We start from the raw sequence: 21,380 nt of genomic DNA, 5'->3' as shown, positions 1-21,380 counted from the left end.
TTCCTGCAGCAACCGTAGGGGCAGAAAGGGGGAAAAAATCAGAAAAGTGAGAAAAAGGGGAAGGTAGCAGTAATGGCTGGTTCAGCACATCCCAGAAGGATCCTGCCGTGTCTGTGCAGGTTAAAAAGGTGGGTTTGAGTGTGGCTTCTGTGTTTCATGGTCCTTCTTGATGGCCACAGTGGGTCTGGCACCAAAATCATCTTCTGGGTCCAGGTGGGAAGAGGCATGGGCAGTACAGAGGTGTAGCGAGGTCCTCAAGGGTAAGGCAAATGTGAGCACAGATGCTGTCCTCCCTCGCAGCCATCTGCTGGGTCAGCGAGTGCTACAAATCTCCACTCTGTTCCTTGTGTTTTGGATCACCGGGCTGAGAGTGGTCGGCACCTTTGGGCAAGCATTTGCTTGCAGGGAGCGCAGCATCCCACCTGTGGTTCTGGGGAGCAGGTCCTGACCTTTAGATCGGACATCGGATGAGATGGGATGTGTGTGTTTGTGAGCTGAGACCTCCTGGAGAATGAGGCTAAAACCAAACCTTGAACATCTCCTTCCATCTTAAAATTATGAACTGCAACATAATGTATCCGGGCAACCTTTATTTTCAGCATTTTTCCCCCTTCCTCTCCAAGTGTCGTACTTCTGTGTCGGAAGCTGGTCTGCTTTATTTTTATCCCTCTCATATGACAATCCAGAAAGCTTGCTTGCATCTTCATTTTTTTTTGTGTAAAGTAAAATAAATTTTTAATGAAAGATGAGCAGTTTTAAGATACAGGTGTACACGTACACTGTTGCAGTGTGGGAGAAGGGAAGTCCAGAGCAACCTGCCCATCCCAGGAGGCCTTGGCAGGGCTGGAAGCCTCAGGGGTGAGTAGCTCAGATGTAACGCAGAGGTTTATTTGTTTATTTCATTTTTAATATTGTTACCTGGTATATCAAACCTATTCTAATAAAAGCAATCCACAGTATCTCTTGGCAGAATGTAGTTTTAAGAAATTATATCTTAATTCCCTTTCTTTCCTTGGATTTTTGTTACAGTTTGCACCTGTAAGCTTTTTGTGGAAGTGGTGACAAATTTTGTATCAGTGTGTTTTGTCAGCAGAGAATACAGAGTCCATGAAATCGATATTCCTGGAAGGAAAGCCTGCAGTGGTAATTTGTGTGAGGGGTTGTTCCTCACCACAGGCAACACATCCTGTTCTAGCTTGCCTCCTGCGATACACCGGGGGCTTTTTGCTTTGGAGTTAGGAGTAGCAGGCTGAGGATGTGTGATCACCAGCCTTGCCTGCAAGAAAGGCATCAGACGTCCAAACTCTTCAGCTTTTCGAGGTGGTGTACGAAGACAGAGAAAAAGGCAACAAAGAAAGAAATATTTGAGATTTCTTATCCTAGCTCCTTGGAACATTCAGATATGTACAGGGGTTTTCTTCTGATGTTCCAGTGAATATGTCTCTTTAAAATACTAGGTTTTCCCAATGGATTAAAATTCCAATTTTTAACTAACTGTACATGATTGTATTTTTAGAGTTTTTCATCTTGAGGTTGGGCATCTGGCTCTAGTTTTCTTTTTCTGAGAAAAGCACTGGGACATTTAAATAATTCAAGGAAGAAATTATATGCGCTCAGCAAACAGATGTCAAAAAAAAAATGAAAGCAGCTTAAAATCTAGGCCTCCAAAGTCACTTCCATATATTTCCTTTTTACAGAATGTATTTTTAATTAGCTTTTAGAAACAAAGTGCCATGCTGACATATTCATACTTGCCAATGTTTTATTATGGGATAGAACAAAGAAAATGAAACCAAAGTTACAAACTATTGTGCTATAAAATGTGAGATAGGTATTATGATAACTAATTGGTTCACCTTATAAAGCCCAGAGTTAGAAGACTGTAATATTACTGTTTTCCAGATGATCTGGAGACAATTGAATGAGTTTCTGTGCTTCGCAGCAATTGAGATTGGTACAAGAGCTCTTCTGGCTCTGGTAAAAATAATATTAAAAAAAAGTGAATTAAAAATGAGTTTCCTTTTCCAGGTAGTAAGAGCAGAAAGCACTTGTGCTCTCATTTAGCATGTTCTCCGAAGACATTGCTTCAGGGGTGAAGTTTTGTTTGTGGTGTGTCTCTGCCCCTCTCCACACAGCGCAGCCGTGGGTTGGTTCCTGCCCTAGGCAGGAGCTGTTACGATCCCCTCCTTGATGCTGCTTTTTGTCTAAAGCCAAAATTGAAGGATCATGGCAACTCGCTGCCTTGCACAGCCCTCTGTGTAGAAGCATGGGAAATGTTTTGCAGTATCTTACCTGAATTTGCCTGCAAGAAAAATAAAGGTTGGAGGTCAGTCAGGTGGGGCTTTGAGCAGCCCCGTGTGTCCAGCCGGTAATGCCAGTTGCCTGCTTACCATTTAAATTGCCAGACAAAATATGAAGTAATGCAATAATCTGAAGGGACTCTTGCATATTTTAGAAGAGTTAATAAAAGAAAAGTGGGTGAAGATCGACAAAAGTCCATGCCCCCCTGAGGTCAGCATGGAGCAGTCAGTCCAGCTCAGTTTGGGGCTGCTGACAAAGCTCCTGCTACCACATTGTTTCTTGGGGCCACCACATCCCTCATTGACCGGGAGGTATTTTGGTGCTGCTTTAGCTCTGGGGTAGAGCTGTTAGGGAGACCGATTTCCGTCAGCTGCAGAGTTGGTATGGTGCCTAGGAGAGCAGGGATGATGGGGGATCCCCAGAGCCCTACATTGATCAGGCAGCACCTGGCTTTTGGGCCAGTTTTGGAAAATCTTTGAAGGTGTCTGACTGATCCAGCAAGGGACAGGGACTGCTTTATCTCCAATGTGGGGGTTTTCCACTGGTACCTCCAAGGGTGGATCAGACTTAGCGGAGCAAATCCTCTGCTGCCATCAGTATGCAGGTGATGCTGGGTTTGTCACTTATCCTCATTCTTTTCTTTTTGGAAGAGAGAATTGCCTAGGTGTCATGGGGTCTTTCTAAAGTTGTGTGTGACACCCTGCTCCTCCTTTCCTTACTCACCCTTCCCAAACTGTACCATGCTAGCAACTCTTTTAAAAGTGATGCTATTTAATCAGGTCCATGCTTGTTTGTTGCCAGAAGAGGAGAATGTGGGGCTTGCAAAACAGGGATGAGTGTAGCAGCCCTGTCCGGTGCACGGTGAGAAGAGCAACCCTTCATCATGCTCTGGCTTCCCTGGCTGCCGGGTTGTCAGCACTTGCTTCCAACTCATCCCATGCTTTCCTGCTTGGGAAGAGAGGTTCTTTCTGCAGTGCTGGTGTATTTGCTTCTCTCTGTTGTTTTTCTTGTTGGCACCAGGTCTCCCCTGCCAGGGGGTTGCTCATAATTAAACGGTAATCATCGCAGCACTAAAACTTAAATTTTGCTCAGATACATAGTGCAGTGACGTGGCTATCAAATGTCTCTCTTTGGCATGATCTCAGTGTCTTGCTTGGGCTGCTGTTTCTGGAGAGATTTTGCAGTGAAAGTATAAGAAAAGTGTTCTCAGAAATAAAGAGGTGGGATAGATTTTCTTGTGCCAATGTATTGAATATTCGAGTATTGAATACACATCAAACAGTGCCTTGGAATATTCTGGTGACAACATATATGTTTAGTTCCCAATCCCAAGTGTATTTCTATGTGCATGATAAGTCTGCTGATATGAGCAAAATTACATAGCTGCTCAAATGTTTGAAGGGCTGTGACTTTAGTTTTCAGTATCTAGATTTTTGCCTACAGTGCTCTTGCTTTTTTTCTTAAAAACCAAATAAAAATGTGTATTTAATTTATAATGTTCTAGTCCAACATAGCAGTAGCACTTTTTTAGTTGTGAAAAGTCTGTTTGGTTTAAATGAGTCTCAGTGGTTAATGGCTGACTTAGAAGCTCAAGCTTAATGGTAGAAGGTCTGGGGGGAAAATAGGGGTGTGTGGTCATTCTATATTGTATCTTTTTCTTTTAGTGGTTATATCCTGTTACAAAGAATGATTATGATGAGGGCTTATGTGGGAGAGTCAGCTTGTTGCATATGCTTAAATCTTTGCCATGTCTCGGAAAGCCTGCCTGACTTAATTTAAATAGGATCTGCTGTTACACACATCTGAACGGCGTGATACATGAAAGTGCATATGATGTTTCTGTAAGTCCAGGGCATGGTTAATGTAACACTGGTGTATGGCATGGTAAAGATTATTATGTGTGTTTACTCCAAATGGACTTGCTCTTTTTTTTTTTCTTCTTTTTTCCTTTTTTTTTTTTTTTTTTTCAGTGTAGTAAGAACATTGGCTCAGAAACTTGAATATTTAAAGTGCCCAAAGGCAAGACTTTGCTTTCCAGGCTTTGCTCCTTGTCTTTGCAGAGATGATGCATAAAAACACACGGTTGGGTAAAGCACTGAATCATTACTTATAAACCATAACATTTATTTATGTATTTTTAACTGGGGCTTAATTCAGCACTGAAGTATTTGAAAGCACCAAAGGGATACATGAGCACTACCATGCCAATGACTTCTGTGCTCGAAACCTCTGTCCTGGACTGTGTGAGGATTTTGTGAGATTGTATGTAGCCAGTTAGCGTGAATGGGTGAAAAATGAGTCTCCTAACCAGTACATGGTGGTAACAGGAGTCCCTGAAGAGTGCAGTTTCCTAGCTGTCTGCGCAATGTGATCTGGATTGTGGCATCTGGACTCCGCTGAAGCTTGCAGGGAGACTTCCAGGAGACAAGCGTCTCCTCAAGTTATCCTGGGAGCACAGGCTCTAGTGGTTGGGTGTAGGTCCTACACTCCTGGCAGAAATTACTTGGTGGTTGCCAAAAGCATGTTCCAACAAGCTAAACTTGCTCTGTCTCTAGCCTGCACTCTCCCCTCCTTTTTCTGAATAGATAATTTTCAATCAGCCAGAAAAAATCATCTGAGAGAAACCGGACCAAAGGCCACAGTGTTTCACCCTGCCCAGCTATTGCTGGAACCAGAGGAACATCCTGGGCTTGGTTGCGTGAAATCACAGAAGCAACCGTAAAATTTGCCCACATCCAAACCTGTGATGGTATGTTGCCCAAGAAAAGTGTGCTTGCTCCCCATGACCATGAGGTGGTTTGAGGTCCAGCAGTGTGCAGGGGAGTGCTGATGGTACAGTGGCAGGTGGGCCTGATGTGGCGTGTGGTCAGGAGCCATGGTGCCTCAGGAGTAGGCCCGGCCAAGGGAGAAGCAGGAGGTTCCTGCTTCAAGAGACCTGGCTGAGGGGAACTGGAAGTGGTGTAGTTGGAGCCGGCATCAGCAGCGTTGTGTCTCCGAGAGGTGACAGCTCGCTGCCTCATGTGAGTTTCTACCAAGCAGGTTACCCTTCAGTTTGGGAAAGAAAAATGCGGTCTGGCACGCATGCTTCAGGAGACTGCTGTAGTTCACCTGGAGGTTAAGAGGACAGGGTTATAATTCGGTGGCTTGTGTCCCTCAGAGGTCACAGACAAACCTTTGGCACCTGAAAACCTGCTACATCAACTTGACAGAGGGAATAGGAGCTAAACTATAACTGCAGGGTGTAGAAGCTCACCTCCAGCTGTGGAAATCCAGCACTCGGGGTGCACCTTACTACTGGCTGTGGTCAAGGAGATGCCCTGGTTTCAGAGATGCCCTCCCTAGGTTCTTGATGGGTTGTTGGCTTCCCGCTTGCCTCTCAGGAAGCTGAGCTCTGCCAACACATTGAAATGCTTCACACAGCTAAACTGACTCCTCACGGAGAAAGCGTGGCTGTCTAGTGTTGAAGGCAAATGTGTTTATTGCCTCCAGGTGCATATATGTGATGTTGGGGAGTAGAGATTAAATTGCTATCCGAACAGCCTTACGTTTAATGGAGGTGCAGTTTACTGGGGGAGGAAGAGATCATTGGTGATGATTAGTGATTAGTAAGGTGTTACAACATCTAACAGAGCTGAGACAAGAAAGGTCTTCATGGAAAGTCCTTTCGTAAGCTCTGCTTGACACAATTGTCTGGGAACACTCACAGCAGGCTGATGTTTAATTATTTTCAATGCTCAGATCTGGTTAGAGCTGATTAATAGATTGCGGAAATACTGATATGGAAATCTGTCTTGTTAAATCTGGAAATAATTTTATTTGTCTTAATTCAGAGTTAAGAGATAATATAAAACAGTTTTATAAACATTTTTTTATAAAACAGACATTTTTCTTTTTTTTAATTGTGGCCTTTCCAGTAACATAGTAAAATCACAGCAGTCCATCTTCCAACTGCATTCAGTTTACAGGGTTTTAAGCTGTACGTTTTCTTGGTGTTTATCAAAATTTAATTAAAAAAAAAATAGGCTCATTTGTTTTTCTTTTATACAGAGTCACAGTATTAGAACATCAGATGTTTGTGGTTTGTTTGTAATTCTGGATTCATGACTCCTGCAGACAATGTGGTCCAAAGTGAACATGTTATTTGCATTTGCTTGTTTTATGAATAATTATTGGGGATGTCTTTCCCACAGGAAGGTTTAGAGAAAAGTGGAAGCATTTAAAAATAATTACAGATACAGAAAACCTTTTTTTGTCTTACTTAATGTGTTGTTTTCAGAAAGAACTAGTGTGTGCAGTAAATTGCTGTAGAAGCATTCAATATGTTACATGAAAGCTCAGTCTGCTTCTTCAGAAAGCCTTGCAAATGAGGAATTTGGTTTTGTGACCACTGAGGTGTAGATGAATGCTTATTTCAACATCATGTAGGAGCAGGTGACATTAGTGAGGACTTTTGAAAAATGGGTCACTTTTTTGTGTGCTTAAATGTAAATTTAAAGTCTTACCCTGTTATTTATATCGTATGCCTGTAGTTTTGGCTAGTTCTCTGTGTGCATATGTGTGTGTGAGAGAGCTATGTTATTTTAAAACTTGGTAAGCGGATGTTTCTAGGAGCCTGCATACTTAAAATTAGATTTCTGTTGTGGTTACACAACTGTAAAGTAAATCCAGAAAAGCATCACTGACTTTAATTATGTTACTCTTTTTTTTTGTTTGTTTCTATAAATGATCTCAGAAATGAATCATGAATACTCTGAAAATTCACAGTGGCGCTTCCCAGCACCACCTCTGAATGTTTCAGCAAATGGAAGAGATCCAAAGGATGATTAGGCATGTTGGCTTACAGAGGATGCTGAACAATTGGAGTGTGGTATGGGTGCCATTCTTCAAGAAAATCTTTAAATATAGCTCTTCCATCATTCAAGCAAGCTTTTTCTGTTCTGCTACAAAACGGAGTAGTCTTTAAGGGTCTGTAGATAGACAGATATTTTTCAATATCTGACAGCTGTAGACTCTTGCTTTGATATAGTCTGGGAATTAGATTACATGAAAATTAGATGATTTTAAGTCTTGTCTTTGAAATAAGTTATTTCATTCTGTTTTAAATGAATGTGAAAAGGCAGGCCTGCCTTTTTTCAATACTTAAAGTAAGTTCAGCGTAAAAGAATATTGGAAAGATTTAAAAAGTCATTTAGAAATTGCAAAAATCTTTTCCATTGTCCTACCTGACCTGGACTTGGAGAAGAGGCTGGCTGTTGGAGACAGTTTGTGTAAAACGAGGGTGAGGACTGAAGAGAATAATTTGATCATACTAAAGCGCTTCTGTATCAGTGTCAGAAAGAGTTTTAGATTTGATCCTCTCATTAATAATGGATGTCCAGACGGATGCTTCCTCTCCTGCCGTCTTCTTTTTAATTCATCTGAATGATCATGGAAAATACAGCCCTTCGGTTCGAGCCAGGCTGTCTCTGCAGCTTAAAAGCTCACTGTGTTTGCCCCTGGATCTCCTCTCATACCACAGTAGTTTTGGCAGGTTGAAAAATATGTTTTGAAGGTCTCTTTGCCAAGCTGAAGAGGTCAAACAACCCAGTGGTTGTTTAAGGTATAAAAGACCTAAAACAACAAAGCTGCATCGTTGTGCCCCCAGCCCAGCATTTTCTTGCCACGTGCAACACAACTGGATTTGGCTTTCTGTGATTTCAGAGCTGGGCTGCCTCAATGATTGCCCACCATCCCAAAAGCTGTCGCACTTGTCCCCGGGGGGACACCAGTGACTTCAGCAGAAGCAAAGGTCTGGCAATAAGCAGCGAGGGAAGGGCTAGAGCTGCCTTATTTTAGTGTGGCAGACAGAGGCTTTGGTTGAGCTCTCATTCACTGATGTACAGCAAATAGCAAGTATTTTTCAATATTCAACTATTTATAATTTAATAATATCAGTAAAATCACAAAATGTTCCTGGTCTAGTGGAACTGCTTTTCAGAGTAGCCCTGAATTATGGTATAATTTCTTGGCCCAGTAGCCATAAGGATGCTCTATCAACTGTGCTCGTGTTTCAGAGTCTACAATTTCTCTGCTGCTGGTAAGGACTTTAACATGTTGTGGAAATGTCTCTCTGTGGGAGCCTGCTTATAGAGACTCTCACATCTAGAATCTGTGTAAAGCTGTGACTGAAGTCAAAAGAAAGTGTCTGTGAGTATTGTGGGGGAAAGAATGAAGCTGGGAGAGCAGCAATGTAGAATTGTATGGACATGGACATGTGCACACCAGCATGCTGGGATTTTGTTATTCCAAGCCCATGGCATTGCTGCTGCAGCCATGGAAGAGCTGCCAGGCTCTGGGACCCGGGGAGGGCAAATTTAGGGGAGCCTTGCTCCCTTCCCACAGGACGGCCTCACCCTGATCACCCCCCACACAGCCAAGCAGCCCAGGCACAGGTAGGATGGTAGGGAGAGGTCAGGAGGGATGCTCATGCTCATGCAAGATGTCTTTAGCCAGTATTGGTGCTCAGCAAGAGGACGTGGTGTCCCGGCACTGCCACCTCTGGCCTGGCAGAGGCACAAGTGGCACTTACCAATTTTTCCAGTGGGATTATAGCTACAGGAAGGCTTTATGTAAGGCTCTGTAGGATGCAGTCAGTAGCCTTTTTGTAGCTCTCTTCCCTCCCAATAAAACTGGGAACGATCACATTTCCTTAACTAACGATTTTACTAACTTCCAGTGGTTCAGATACTATGAGAGCACCTGGCACAAAATACCTACCATAGAGAGCCATATTGTGCATTGTTGGTGGTGGTGAGGTTTCCAAAACAAATCCAAGTGTAATGTGTGTTTTTTACCTAACTTTTTTTTGGCCCCTTTTGCTGTGCAACATTTCCTGCACAAGTTTTGCATTTCTGCTCTTGCCTATGTCAGTGTCCTCTTTGTGAACTGTTCTTTGTTCTTAGGACTTGCTTGGGCTGATACTGTAAACATCACAGCAATTACTAGGGTTGATTTAGATAGTCTAGATGTTTGCACAAGTCTTTTGATTTTTGATTTAGTCAACATAAATACTTGAAAATCAAAATAGTGGAGAAGACATTGTGGGGAACCTTTCTGCAAAAGTTGACAAAAAGTTTGCCACTGCATTTATTTAGCTATGCTATACCATTTTTCTATGTCCAGCTTGTCTGGTTAACGACATGTCACAGAGTAGGATTCATCGCATCATATTCAGATACCTCTATTTGACTTAGCCACACATTTTTTCAGGCAGTGGAGTAGAAAGTGCACCTGAAAGAGATCATGCATCTTGTCTGAAAGTAAGTATCTACAACAGGTCAGATAACCATTTACAAACAGCGTCCATTTCTCTTTATTGGCCAGAAAGGGAGCCTGAGGAGATGAACCCAGATGGGAATTCAGCTGATGTTAGAGAACAGACATCCCAATTTTCATGTCCCTGTGTTCCTGTTGGTTACTGGTGTTGAGGTCAAACCCAAGGCTGTGGTTTGACTGTGCTATAAATCCAGCTTTAGGGCTCCTACAGCCGTATTCAAAGCATTGAGGCCATGAGATACAATATGCTGACTGCTATAAAACTCACTGTCAATTCAAATTTACTGAAAAACTCCTAAAGCCTGCCAGTGTAAGATATAAATTTTTATGCCAGGTCAAATATCAGTAGTATTCCTATGGATAGCATAGAGATGACCTGTAACTGTGCACTCTGGCTAATTCAGCAGAAACATAACCGTGTGTCTGTATCTGATTTGTTCCACTGGGTAATCCAGAATAAAACAGATTCAGTTTTGTCAGTGAAGGACAGTTACAGTAAAACTGTCTTTCAGCAATGGCACATCTTGTAGTGAAACGTCTCTATTCATTTCCTAGGTGATTTTTCCCCATTGTTACTTTTTGTTGTTGTTGTTGTTTTTGCTATTAGTTGCTAATTAAAAAGTAAAAGAAATTAAATTAAAGCTATGCTTGAATAAAAGTTAGCGAATGAATGTCTTTTGCTCTTGGTGAACTTATTTCTCTGGTGGAGGAATGCACAGATGACTTTGAGAAAACAAGTACAATGCCTTTATCTGTATATGAAAGACTATCACTGTCTTTCAAACATAACCTTTTAAGCAATTATAAAGTGATATCACTCAGGGGATAAAAGGAATTTTTAGAATAACTGTATGTATGTTTTTCTGGAAGTTTAGGCTCAGCTAGAAATGCCTGAGGGGTTATCCTGGAGGATTGTGTGTTGGCCATTTGCACAAATCACCTTTTAAAAATTGGTAATGGGACATTTTAATGACCCTCTTTATTTCCTTCCCCCCTACAAGAAAGTGATTATTGCAGATACTTTATATTACTCCTTTGAGGAGGCTGATGTAGGAAGAAACAGCTCAGTTTGTCAGGAAAAAAAAAAAAGTTGTTTTGCTCTAAATATCCATATATGCTTTTTGACAATTTGAGCCTCAACTAATTTAAAGAAAGTATTCATATTCTTCTATAATGAATGATTTAAGATGACCATTCCCTAAGAAAGCCTAATAAAAGGAACCCCTCTTCTTTTCTGTCCCCCATGTTTAACTCGGTGTCTTGAACCAAAAGGCTGGAGATTAAGAAGAAAGGCTGTTACTTCCCAAGTCACAACTAAAACCTTTCTCTGGTAAATGCAGAACAAGATATCCAGTTCATTTATGTGGGTGGTACTTGAGTCCTTAGGAGCACATCTTATGTGAGTGGAAGAATGGTAGGTAAAGGCTGATTTTTCAGACTGTAAATGCTCCAGGGATGAAGTTGAGAAGAGCTGATAAACACAGAGAAGAGCAGAGAGCTGTATAACCTACATGTCTGTGGGTATAAACTGATTATGAATAGATTTAACCTGAATTACACATCATTTCCAACTACACGGTGTGGTGGGACATCTTCCCAGCAAAATAAAAGGGGCGTAAAACCTCATTACTTTAAGTTAAAATTGGATGAGCTTTATTGGGTAGAGGGTGACAGAGGGGTGATAGCCAGGGACTGGATTTGATGATGTCCATCGGGTTCCTTGTGAGGGAGGGACCAGGCTCCTCTGCTCGCTGGGTGGTGGTGGCACGTCTTTGGGAAGAGGCAGGTAGGCTGTGAGATTAAATCACTGACCAGAGAGTGGCGATCAGTAGACCCAGAGGGATTCAGAGCAACAAGGACAAGATCTCTTCAGTGGAGAGTTGTCCCTAGGAACAGGGACTCCTGGGCAGCTCAGGGACTTGTGTCCCCACAGGGCTGCCCATGCCAGTACTGGCCTAGTTTACTCCATGTAAGTGTCAATGCCACAGTGGGCATGAAGGCAGTGTTTTGTATTTTTGAATTTTTTACTCCGTGTGAGGCAGGTCTGTCACCCACGGAAAGCAAGCAAGGTGGTGGTAACACCAGTAAATTTTCTCACTTGTCTTGACTCTATTTCTGCAGAAGTCGAGCAAAAATCAATTTCATCTTAGTTTTGAGTTGGCCGTTTTCATCAGGCAGATCTATTTTTTCCCTTGAAGAACAATTTGCCACCTTTCTACTATTTTTCTCTCCCATTGGCAGTGGAGCTGCTGTCCTCGCCAGCAGAGAGGTGTTGAGCTCAGACACTGAGGCTGAATTCGCAGAGCACAGGGCTCCCTGAGGCCTGCCTGCATGGCCTATTTCATCTGGAAGGAGTGTTTCCTATCTATGCCTGTCAGAGTCTTTTTTTCCAGAGCCAGAAGGTTTTGTTTGAGAAGATGAAATCCCTTGAAAGTGCTGTATAATTACCTACATGATTATCATGTCTGCCATGGCTCTGCACTGAGCTCAGGGGTGTAGACGGGCAACCCGCAGCGGGGTGGAGGAATGGTGTTTTGAAGGCTGTCCGCCTCTGGGGACCTGGAGCGGGCCCTTGTTTTCATCATGCTCTGTCTCAGGAGGAGCGTGTGGGGAGACTACTCCAGCAATGCCACTAAGTGAATGATGGATGAGCCTTGTGTGGGGTGCAGATGCCCCTGAGTGCCCCATGCTCCTGGTCTGACTGCAGCACCAAAGCTGAGTCAATGTCAAGTTGTGCCAGTGGCCGACATGCAGGGGTTTTGGAGACTGGAGCTAAAACTGAGAACTGCTTTCGAGGGGTCCCCAGTTCATTAGGCACTGGGGCAGTGCCTGAAGTCTGGGGATTGTTTGCAGAGAACAGCCCATAACATGTCCTCCAAGGTCAAAATCAGACAAAATCAGAGAGGAAAACTCCTTAAATTATTAGGCCAAAAATGGCTTTGAAGAGTGAGCTGGTCTGATCACCTCTGGAGTTTGAATGGTTTTGAACCCTGTGGTTACTGGAGGCCATACTAACGTTTGTCATTGAAACAGTCATAAAGGTGTTGTTATAAGTCGCTGGATGTTACCTATTATATGAGCTCTCACACTGTTCTTGTTAAGATAGAAAACGATGCTGAAAGGAAAAACGTAGGAGGGACTGAAATGGAGAGATCTAGTTTGTCCCACAGTCCAAGACAGGACTGGCTCCAATCTTATCTCCTCTCAGGTATTCGTGTATCCCACCACAGAGACCAGGAGACTCCATTCACTCAAGACAACGTCCTCTGGTGCCTTGGCATTCTTTATCAGTGTTACCCAACCACTAACTTAAACCTACCCTGATGTAATTCATACCCATTACTCTGTATGGGCAGGGGGAATAGACTGCTTTTTTCCACTTTTAATTTTGGGGCATTTTTAGGCATCTGAAGACTTTAAACTTGTGTTCTCACACCCCACCTGAGATGATTTTTCCTTTTTAGACTAGCTGGTACTAATTTCTTGAGTTTCTTAGTAAATCACATTTTCTAAATGGATAGTCATGTCAATACTCCCTCTGCTCCAAGTGGGCAGTTTGCTGCTGAGACCTTCCCAATCCTGCGTGAGGCTGCAGAGGTGCATCACAGCCTGACAGGCTTCGTCCCTTTTGGCAAATCCCGGGACAGTGATTTTTTTTTTTTTTGCCACAGCAACCAGACTGTGCTGACATGTATGATTCGCTATAAACCCTGCAATTCTTCCCAAAGATTTGCTGCCTAGCCAACTCTGTGTGTGGCTTTCCTTTTATAGTACTTTGCACTTGTTCTTGCTGAACTTTATCCCAATTTTTAGAGAACCTTTTTTTTTTTTTTTTTTTTTTTTTAATTTTTGCCAAGATCATTTTGGATTCTAATGCTGTTCTCCAATGTGTCTGCAGTCACTCCCAGCTTCGTGTAATCTGCAGATTTAATAAGCCTACTGTCTTTTATTGTCCAGGTCAGTAATGAATATGCTGAGCAGAACCAGACTATATAGATCCTGCAGAGCTCTGCTTACGGTGTCCTTCTGTTTTCACAGCATACCATTAATAACTACTCCCTGGGCATGGCTTTATAGTAGTCTCGTTTAATCATATTTCTGTAGTTTATTTATGAGAAAGTTGTTTGAGACAGTGTCAAAAGCTATATTAAAGCTCAGATAAATGACATCTAACAACTCCTCTATTATGAAAAGAAATTAATTTGGTTTGGTATGTTTTTTTTCATGTCTCTTCGATATCTGCTGGTGCTTATGTTTTTGTTATCTTCTACGGACATGCAAACTGTTTTTTTTGATTGTTTCAGAATTTTTTTGAGGATTGAAGCTAGACTGACTGATACAGCATTGTTTTGCTGCTTCTGTTTCTGCCCTTGAAGACAGATACTGCATTTGCCTTTTTCCTAACTTTTGGCACCTTAACTGTCTGAGCTATCACAGGTGACCAGAAGGGAGGTATCTGAGATTGTTTCAGCCTGTTCTCTAGGGCTTGTCCCACCCTGTTGGGCTGGAAATATCTGACTTGGGCAGAGGACTGATCTCGTGCTGGAACAGGGAGAGAAGAGGACAGTATACCTTTGTCGTGATAATGTTTCATAGTGCTAACTGTACTAATCCCCTGTGCATAGCAGGCGATTTTAACAAGGACTATAGCAAAAATGAAAACAATGTTGCCTCTTTTGGTGTCACTTTTCAATAACTTTCCCTCTATCTGAGCAACGCTTTTTTCAGACTGCCTTCTTGGTATTCATATATATAAAAAGGGTAATAAAATCTTTTTTTTTTTAATCTTTTGCAAGTTTCATTTCATTTTTGTGCCCTGATGTTCCTAATATTTCTGCCTGTGTTCATACTATTTTTTAAATTCCTGCTCAGTAACCTTTTAGTGTTCTTTCTTCTTGTCTTTGAGGTAAACATAGAGCTCATGATGCTGCCAAGTCTTCTGATCCTTCTTTTGCATTGAAATGTTATTGTGCCTGTGCCTTTAGAGCATGAAATATTGTTTCTTCGAGAAACTACAGCTCACCTTGATTTCTTTTCCTTTAAACTTCACTGCATGAATTTTGCCTAGCTTTCTCTTTCTCTCTCTTTATTTTTTTTTTTTTAACCTAATGTACAGCAGCCAGGCATTTCTATTTTGCTGTTTGCAATCCCTTGCATATGGCAGACTTCATCATTTGACAGTCACTTCTACATGAGTTTCCTTCCATCTTCTTACCCCCAACACGTCCTTCTCTGGAGGCACTTCCCCACTGATTACCTGACCTATCAGTTATGTGAGAATGTTGCTCCTAAGGCACCAGGACGCTCTGTGTTCTGCTGCGTTACTTTACTGGCAGATATCTCATGCTTGTACTCTCCCATTACCATCGAGTCAGTTGTTATCTGGTCTCCTGACCTATTCAGCCTCCTTGGTTTGGGGGATTTACAGTACACATTTTAGTCTGAGATTTTAGTGAAGGTCTAAGTCCTGTGTTAAAAGTAATATATTCACCAATATTGCATTAGGGTCTAAGATATTCAGAGTGCTTAACTGTGTTTCCTGGTCCATCTGTGGCTGTATTATCACCCCTGCTGTTTAGAACTATGCCCAGGCTGTTTCTGTCTTTACCCTTTTTCCTTTTTTTTTTTTTTTTTTTTTTTTTGTCCGCTCCCTTATCTTACTCTGAGCCTAACTGAGAAGTCCCTGTCATTAAGCAATGGGCCAGTTTCTCCTTCCCTGAGGTAGCATCCATCCTTGCTCAGATGTTGGTGTAACGTCACCCTGTGGCTGACGGGCCCTCTTAGGCTCTCAGGAGCATCATGCATGGCCCTGATGTGTCATCCCTGTCCCTGTCCGTATTCCTGCCTCAGCATCTTTGGGTCACTGTACGGTGGTGCTGTGTGGTCAGAGAGCTGGGCATGCCTTGGCAGTGTTTCAGCAACACTTTGGATGCAGCTTTTGGACTGCAGCATCTTGTAAGAGTCTTCCTTATAAAGACTTGTGCTCATGGGGTCGTGGACTGTTGCTACAGGTTCTTCTGCCCGACTCAAGCCCTGCATCAACCTCACGGGGCAGCAGCATCTTCCACCTGCAAGACCTGCAGTCTGCTGGCTTGAAGCGGTTGCTTTCTTCTACCTGTCTGGAGCACAGTTTGCTGAGCAGCATATGCTGCTAGAAAATCACTCCTGAAAAGAAACTGGCCAGCCAGACTTGACTTGTGTCAAGGTTTTTCCTTGTTTCATAGATCCTAATAATCCTAGATAAAAAACCTTTCTCACACTCTTGCATGCTAACCTCCAGATCTGGCTGCCTCATGTCTGCTTGCATGTCTCTCCCTCTCTGACCCATGTAGGAAACAGGGCAATTCACTCACACAGCTCTTCTTGTCCTGGGGAAATGGGTAGCCACGTTCCTTAGACACTTTGTTTGCAGGGTAGGTGTAGTTGGCTGCAAGCCAGTAAGAGAAGGACCCCGTTGCCTGTCCTTCAGCATCAACCAGTGATGGTGAGACCCGTGTCAGGCCATGCACCCCTGGCAAAGCAGATTTTGTTGGACTTTCTGTAGGACTGTTAATTCTCTGTCTTGCCGGGGAGGTCAGGAGCTAATGGTGACCTTTTATTCCCTTGCTGAGAAGAGCAGTTGGTGCCCTCAAGTGGTAAATCGCAGAAGGAGAGTGGCTTCAGCCGTGCAAGCGTGGCTTTGGGGTCCTGTCCCAGGCGGGATTGTGGGCTGGGGCTGCTGGACACGTGCAGCATTTTTGGCACTCCTAACTGTGCTGTTTCCCCTTGCAGGACAAGCTGCTGCGGTGACTGTGGTGGGAAGGAGACATTGTTCCTGGTGCAGTAGAGACCCCGACAGCAAGTCGTAGACAGACAGACGAAGCTCCCCAGTGCTTCATCCACTGACCCCCCTGTGGGGCCAGCAGCGGCATGGCCTCATGAAACCTCCTGCCTTGTGCTTGTCGTCAAAGAGAGTCCCAAAACCATCCCTGTGAGATTACATGGGGCTTGCTTTGGGCATCCACCCCCGCTCTAGCATGGCCCCAGGAGGCCCAGGGGGCCATGGTGGGTGGCAGAGCCGCGGTCTGGGGAGCCGATGAGGGGATGCCCGGGGACGGCGATGCCCATCACGCAGGACAACGCGGGGGTCTTCCTCCCCCTGCTGTGGCAGTGGCTGCAGAACAGCCGTCGGGAGGGGGCCGAGGGGGCCGAGCAGAGGCTGTGCCGTGCGGCTGTCCAAAAGCTGAGCGAGTACATCCAGCTCAACTTCTCAGTGGACGAGAGCAAACTGCAGGTGACGGACAGCGTGGCTTCGGATATGGAGATCTGCACTGTCTACCTGGCCCAGGAGATGCGGAAAACTGAGGTTCTGGGTTTGAGCTTTGGGAACATCCCTGCCCTGGGGGACTATGGAGAGAAGCGGCGGGGAGGAAAGAAGAGAAAGGGGCATAAGGGGCCAGTGCTCGATGTTGGGTGCATCTGGGTGACGGACTTGAAGAAAAACAGCCCGGCTGGGAAGTGTGGGAGGCTGCGCCTGAAGGACGAGATTCTCTCTCTGAATGGGCAGTTGATGGTCGGCGTGGACGTCACTGGTGCGAGGTAAGGGTGGAAGAGCAGTTGCTGGTGCGTGGCTCTTGCAGCATGTGGTACAGGTCACGGCTGGTGCTGACCTTAGTCTGAGAGCACAGGTTTTGATCTTTGCTTTCCAGCCTCTGTGAGAGCTGTGGTTTCCTTCTTAGGGATCCGCCGAAATTAAGTAACAAAAGCAAATCAATAACTAGCTTACATCTGCTACTTGCACATCCACTGGAAATGTTTGAGGGGTCATTGTGTCAACAAAATAGTGCATTGTAAGCATCAGAGGGTCTCCACTAAGGCAGGATTCTTCCTGGGTTTGGATAAACCTTTTTTTTTTTTTTTTTTTTTTTTAACTGAAAATGAATACACACTCCGCAGCACTGGAATCTTTTTTTTGCTGGTGCATCTTATTTTTCTTGAATAATTTGAATTGAGGAAAGCTTTTTGACAGCTGAATGTTGTCTGAGACTTTTTCAAAGCGAGACATTTTTGTGTTTACCAGATTGAAATAACTTCATTTTAATAAATTCCCTTTGATTTTATTTCATTTGCTCTTTTGCTGCCTCTTGTCCCAGAAAATCTGCAACCTTCAAGAGTTCAAATCAGAAATGAAGGTTCTCACAATGATACAGATTATTCTTTCTTTTTTTCTTTCAATTGCTGCATGCTGTAAAATCTGTTATGGCCCAGCTTTGCTCGTTTTGGGCTGGTAGACATGCTTATTGGTTATTTATCTGATGCTTCAGTTGTCAGGCTTGCAAACCACAACAGTCTTGGTAATGTTTGCAAGTTATAATTCTGCAAAATGCACAGCCTTTGTTCCCAATGGGCAGTGAATATCCTCTGGCCCTGTGAGTGGGTCTGCAGCTGTGGTTTGGGGTGACCATTGCTCCCAAACCTGCCATGTGGCAGAACAAAAGCAGTGACTCCTCCATCTGTGAATGCTGGGAAGGTGAACCTGGCTGTGGCTTTGCAGGTATCCCTTTGCAGAGGGATAATATCCCTCTGTTAAGGTCAAGCCTGTAATTCAATGAGTGTATAAATGTTAGCATTATGACTGTAAGCCAGATGATCACTCACACCCCCATATTTGAGAGGTTTTGTGGCAAAAAGAGGTTAGTGTGCTGCTATCCCTTTGCCAGATGTCTCTGTTCCTAAAATCCAAAGGAATCGGTTTCAGAGGCCAGCAATAATGTTATCTTGTTGTTAATGCAGAAAGAAAGATAATACCCAATGGAGTCCAAAGTGTTTAAAAATCTCTTCTTATTATCCTATCCCCGAAGGCTTCATTTTGGGTTTGTTCCTTTCTGAAAGCTCTGTTATTAGACCAGCAAGCTGTGGCTGTTGCTAATGAGAACCATGTGCTCCATTTTCCCTAGTTGAGATTTTTTTTGGCCATTATATATGCAGAGTACCTACTTTTTGGTGGTATGGGCCCAGTGTCGTTCTTCTTAAGATACCGCTTTAGAGTCCTCTACGTCCAATTTAGGCCAAATTTAGGACATCTTACTCAAAACCTGATTTATTTTCAGCATCCAAAGCATTCTTGCCTAACTTACTGTTAACTGCTGTTGGACAAAGGTGCTGTTGATGGATGACAGTTTGGGACCTTGAGGATGCTCTCAGTGTGGTGTTCAATTTTACTTCTTTGGGAGCTGCCTGGTAGTCCCAACCCTGCATACCACCTTGTTCTTCTGATCTGCTCCAGGATGCTTTGGGTGTCCTTTGGTAGGTTTCTCTTTTGGGGTGCTCAAAGCAGAGACAATTTTGCATAGGTTTATAACAGGCTGAAAGTCAACATCAGTTTGCCCTTCGGGAAACCTGTTGCAAAGCAGCAGCTATCCTAGAGTATTTCTGTATTGCTTCTGTGGTGGCAGGAGTAGAGGCTTTCCATGTGGTTCTTCAAGTTTTCAGAGCAGGACAGCACACTGAATGGAGATATCTGGTAGTCCTAGCTTGATTTCTATCTGCCTAATCACTCTCTGGCTGGTTGAGAAACTCTTCCAGGTCGATACGAAGGGCTGCAAGTGCTGTGATTTGCAGTGTGTTGTACTTTACATAGCCTGTGCATGGTTAGAAAAGTTAAAATTCTGCCTGTAGCGCTTGAAACACTGGGCTAGATTGGGCAAACAAAAGCTCTGATTTATTGCTCGCCCGCCAAGTGTGCCAGGGGAGCCCCATCTTGCCTGGTGAATGCGTTGTGGTAGACACTGGTGTTTTAAGAAATCTGCTGATTTACCTCCGTAACAGGAGGGAATTTGGCATGTACTTGGGGACCCTGGGCACTGAGCAGAGGGTCTCATGACTCCGCCTCTTTCCTGGGGGTTGAGCAGGAGTGTGAGCGGGGTTGACAGCAATGTGCATGTACAAGGGCGTAAGGTCATCTCCAGCTCCCTCCTACCATATGCCAAGGGGCTAAGTCAATATGCTGGACAATGGGAGAGGACAGGTAAAGGTGCGTGGTCCCTTCTGCTGGCCCTCCTGTGGAGTTATTGAGTCTCTAGAGGATGTGGGGACAGATGGCTGGGGCTGTAACAGATTTGGCAGCCCCAGACAGATTGCCTTAAAAAAATCCCCCCAAGTAAGAGGGTTTTTTTGTTTGTTTGTTTGTTTGTTTTTTTTTTGTATTCAAGCAACTTGAACTTTAGAATCAAGCTATGCATTTCTTTTTTTGTCCACAATCAATAATTGCTTTGCACCTCAACTAGCCCATCTTTTGCAGTTGCTGTGCACAAATTGTTCCTTGTGGAGGGCTCTTTGTGCGCTGCCTGGGGCAGGTCCTGCACCTACAGGTCCTCAGCTCCCAGAGTAGTGACAGGGTCAGGCACCGTGCACAAGAGCAGCAAGAGCACAAGAGCACAAATTGGAGGGTACCACTCATCTGTCACTCCCTGCTATGGAAGCCGAATCCAGTTTGACTTCTTAACAAAAAATACTGTTTATTCAGACTCCACCTGATTGCCATAAAAACAGTAGAAACAGGTTGATTATTGCTGAGCTTGTTTCTTTTTTGTTTCTTTTCACTTAGGGAAACACTACGCAGTAATGTAATCATCAAAGGTCTTTGCTTAACAGTGTATTATTATATTAGAGAGGAATGATGTAGGTGATGGCATTTTTGGTGATGTTAGTGACTGAGGGAAAATTATTGCTCTCTTCAGAGTTAGCAAATTGTGTGTCTATCAAATACAATTGCAGGGAAATGAGCTGTATTGAAGTACTGAATAAAGGTTAGTCAAAACTCTGCATATTTATTTATCTTCTGTCTATATAACTGTGTCTCCAAAACACATGGGTTATTTTTCCCGAGACAACAACTTCCTATGTATTTTGGAACTACTCCTCTCATTTTGGGCTATTATGCATTCGCTGGAGGGAGGCTGTTAGTATTCCTCCAGATGACAGATGAATCCTTCCTTTCTTGAGCATGACTGAATGAGGCTTCATTGAGCAAGTCCTGGGAGGATTGCAAAAGAATTATTTTGTCATGAATATCATTCAGTTTGAAATATTTGATTACGACTTTCATCAAGCATGGCTGCAATGTTGGACACAGCTACTATGTACATCTAATCTCTAAAATCACTGCTGAATAGATCTCCAAATTTAAACTGTTGTTGAAGAAAGCAAAGTAAGATACATTTCAAGTGATGACAGTGTGGTATAAACATGAGATACTATTATCATTTTGTCATTGAGGAAACCCAACCACTGCTTCAAAATCTCATGTTCCCCATCTCCAGAAATGGCCAAACATTGCCATGTGTGGAAATACGGTCAGAGAGCTGGCTGCTTTCTTTGTAACCCACAAGCTGGAGTAGCTTCCAAAAATGAACAGAGAAATGTTTTGACAGTCGTACCTTTGCATGGCCTTTTCTTAGTCTCTCCTCCTCAGCCAGTTGTCCTGGGGGACTTGCTAGGCCTCCTCCCCAGCACGAGATATGGCATGCCGAATGTCAGGGAAAATCAGTTTATCTTTGAAGATGCTGAGAAAGATCTTCAGAATTCAGACATGCAACGGAGGATGAGCTTTAAAGTGTCTGTGTTGAAGGCAAAGCTTTTACTTTACCTAAGTTAGGGGATCCAGAATAGACAAGGTCTTTCCTGAGTGCTTGCTGCTTCTGCACGCCACATCTACATGCTCCAGGACAGCTGTGAGTGTGGAGGTAATGTCCTGGTCCTCCTAACAGGTCAGTGCTATTCTTAGT

General features: G+C 43.6%; 1 protein-coding gene across 3 annotated transcripts in view; it reads left to right on the top strand.

The window, feature by feature from the left end:
• PDZD2 (PDZ domain containing 2) overlaps positions 1-21,380 on the top strand; it is a 197,809-nt gene that overhangs the window by 43,856 nt on the left and 132,573 nt on the right. For all 3 annotated transcript variants that reach the window (XM_040540867.1, XM_040540865.1, XM_040540864.1), the window contains exon 2: positions 16,387-17,193. In XM_040540867.1, coding sequence (XP_040396801.1) covers positions 16,691-17,193 — 503 coding nt within the window. In that variant the 5' untranslated portion in view covers positions 16,387-16,690. The remainder of the gene's footprint in view (positions 1-16,386; positions 17,194-21,380) is intronic.

The sequence above is a fragment of the Cygnus olor genome, chromosome Z (genome assembly GCF_009769625.2).
Source record: "Cygnus olor isolate bCygOlo1 chromosome Z, bCygOlo1.pri.v2, whole genome shotgun sequence".
Classification (NCBI taxonomy): Eukaryota; Metazoa; Chordata; class Aves; order Anseriformes; family Anatidae; genus Cygnus; species Cygnus olor.
Note: the sequence above shows the minus strand (reverse complement) of the source record. Positions and strands in the feature narration are given on the sequence as shown.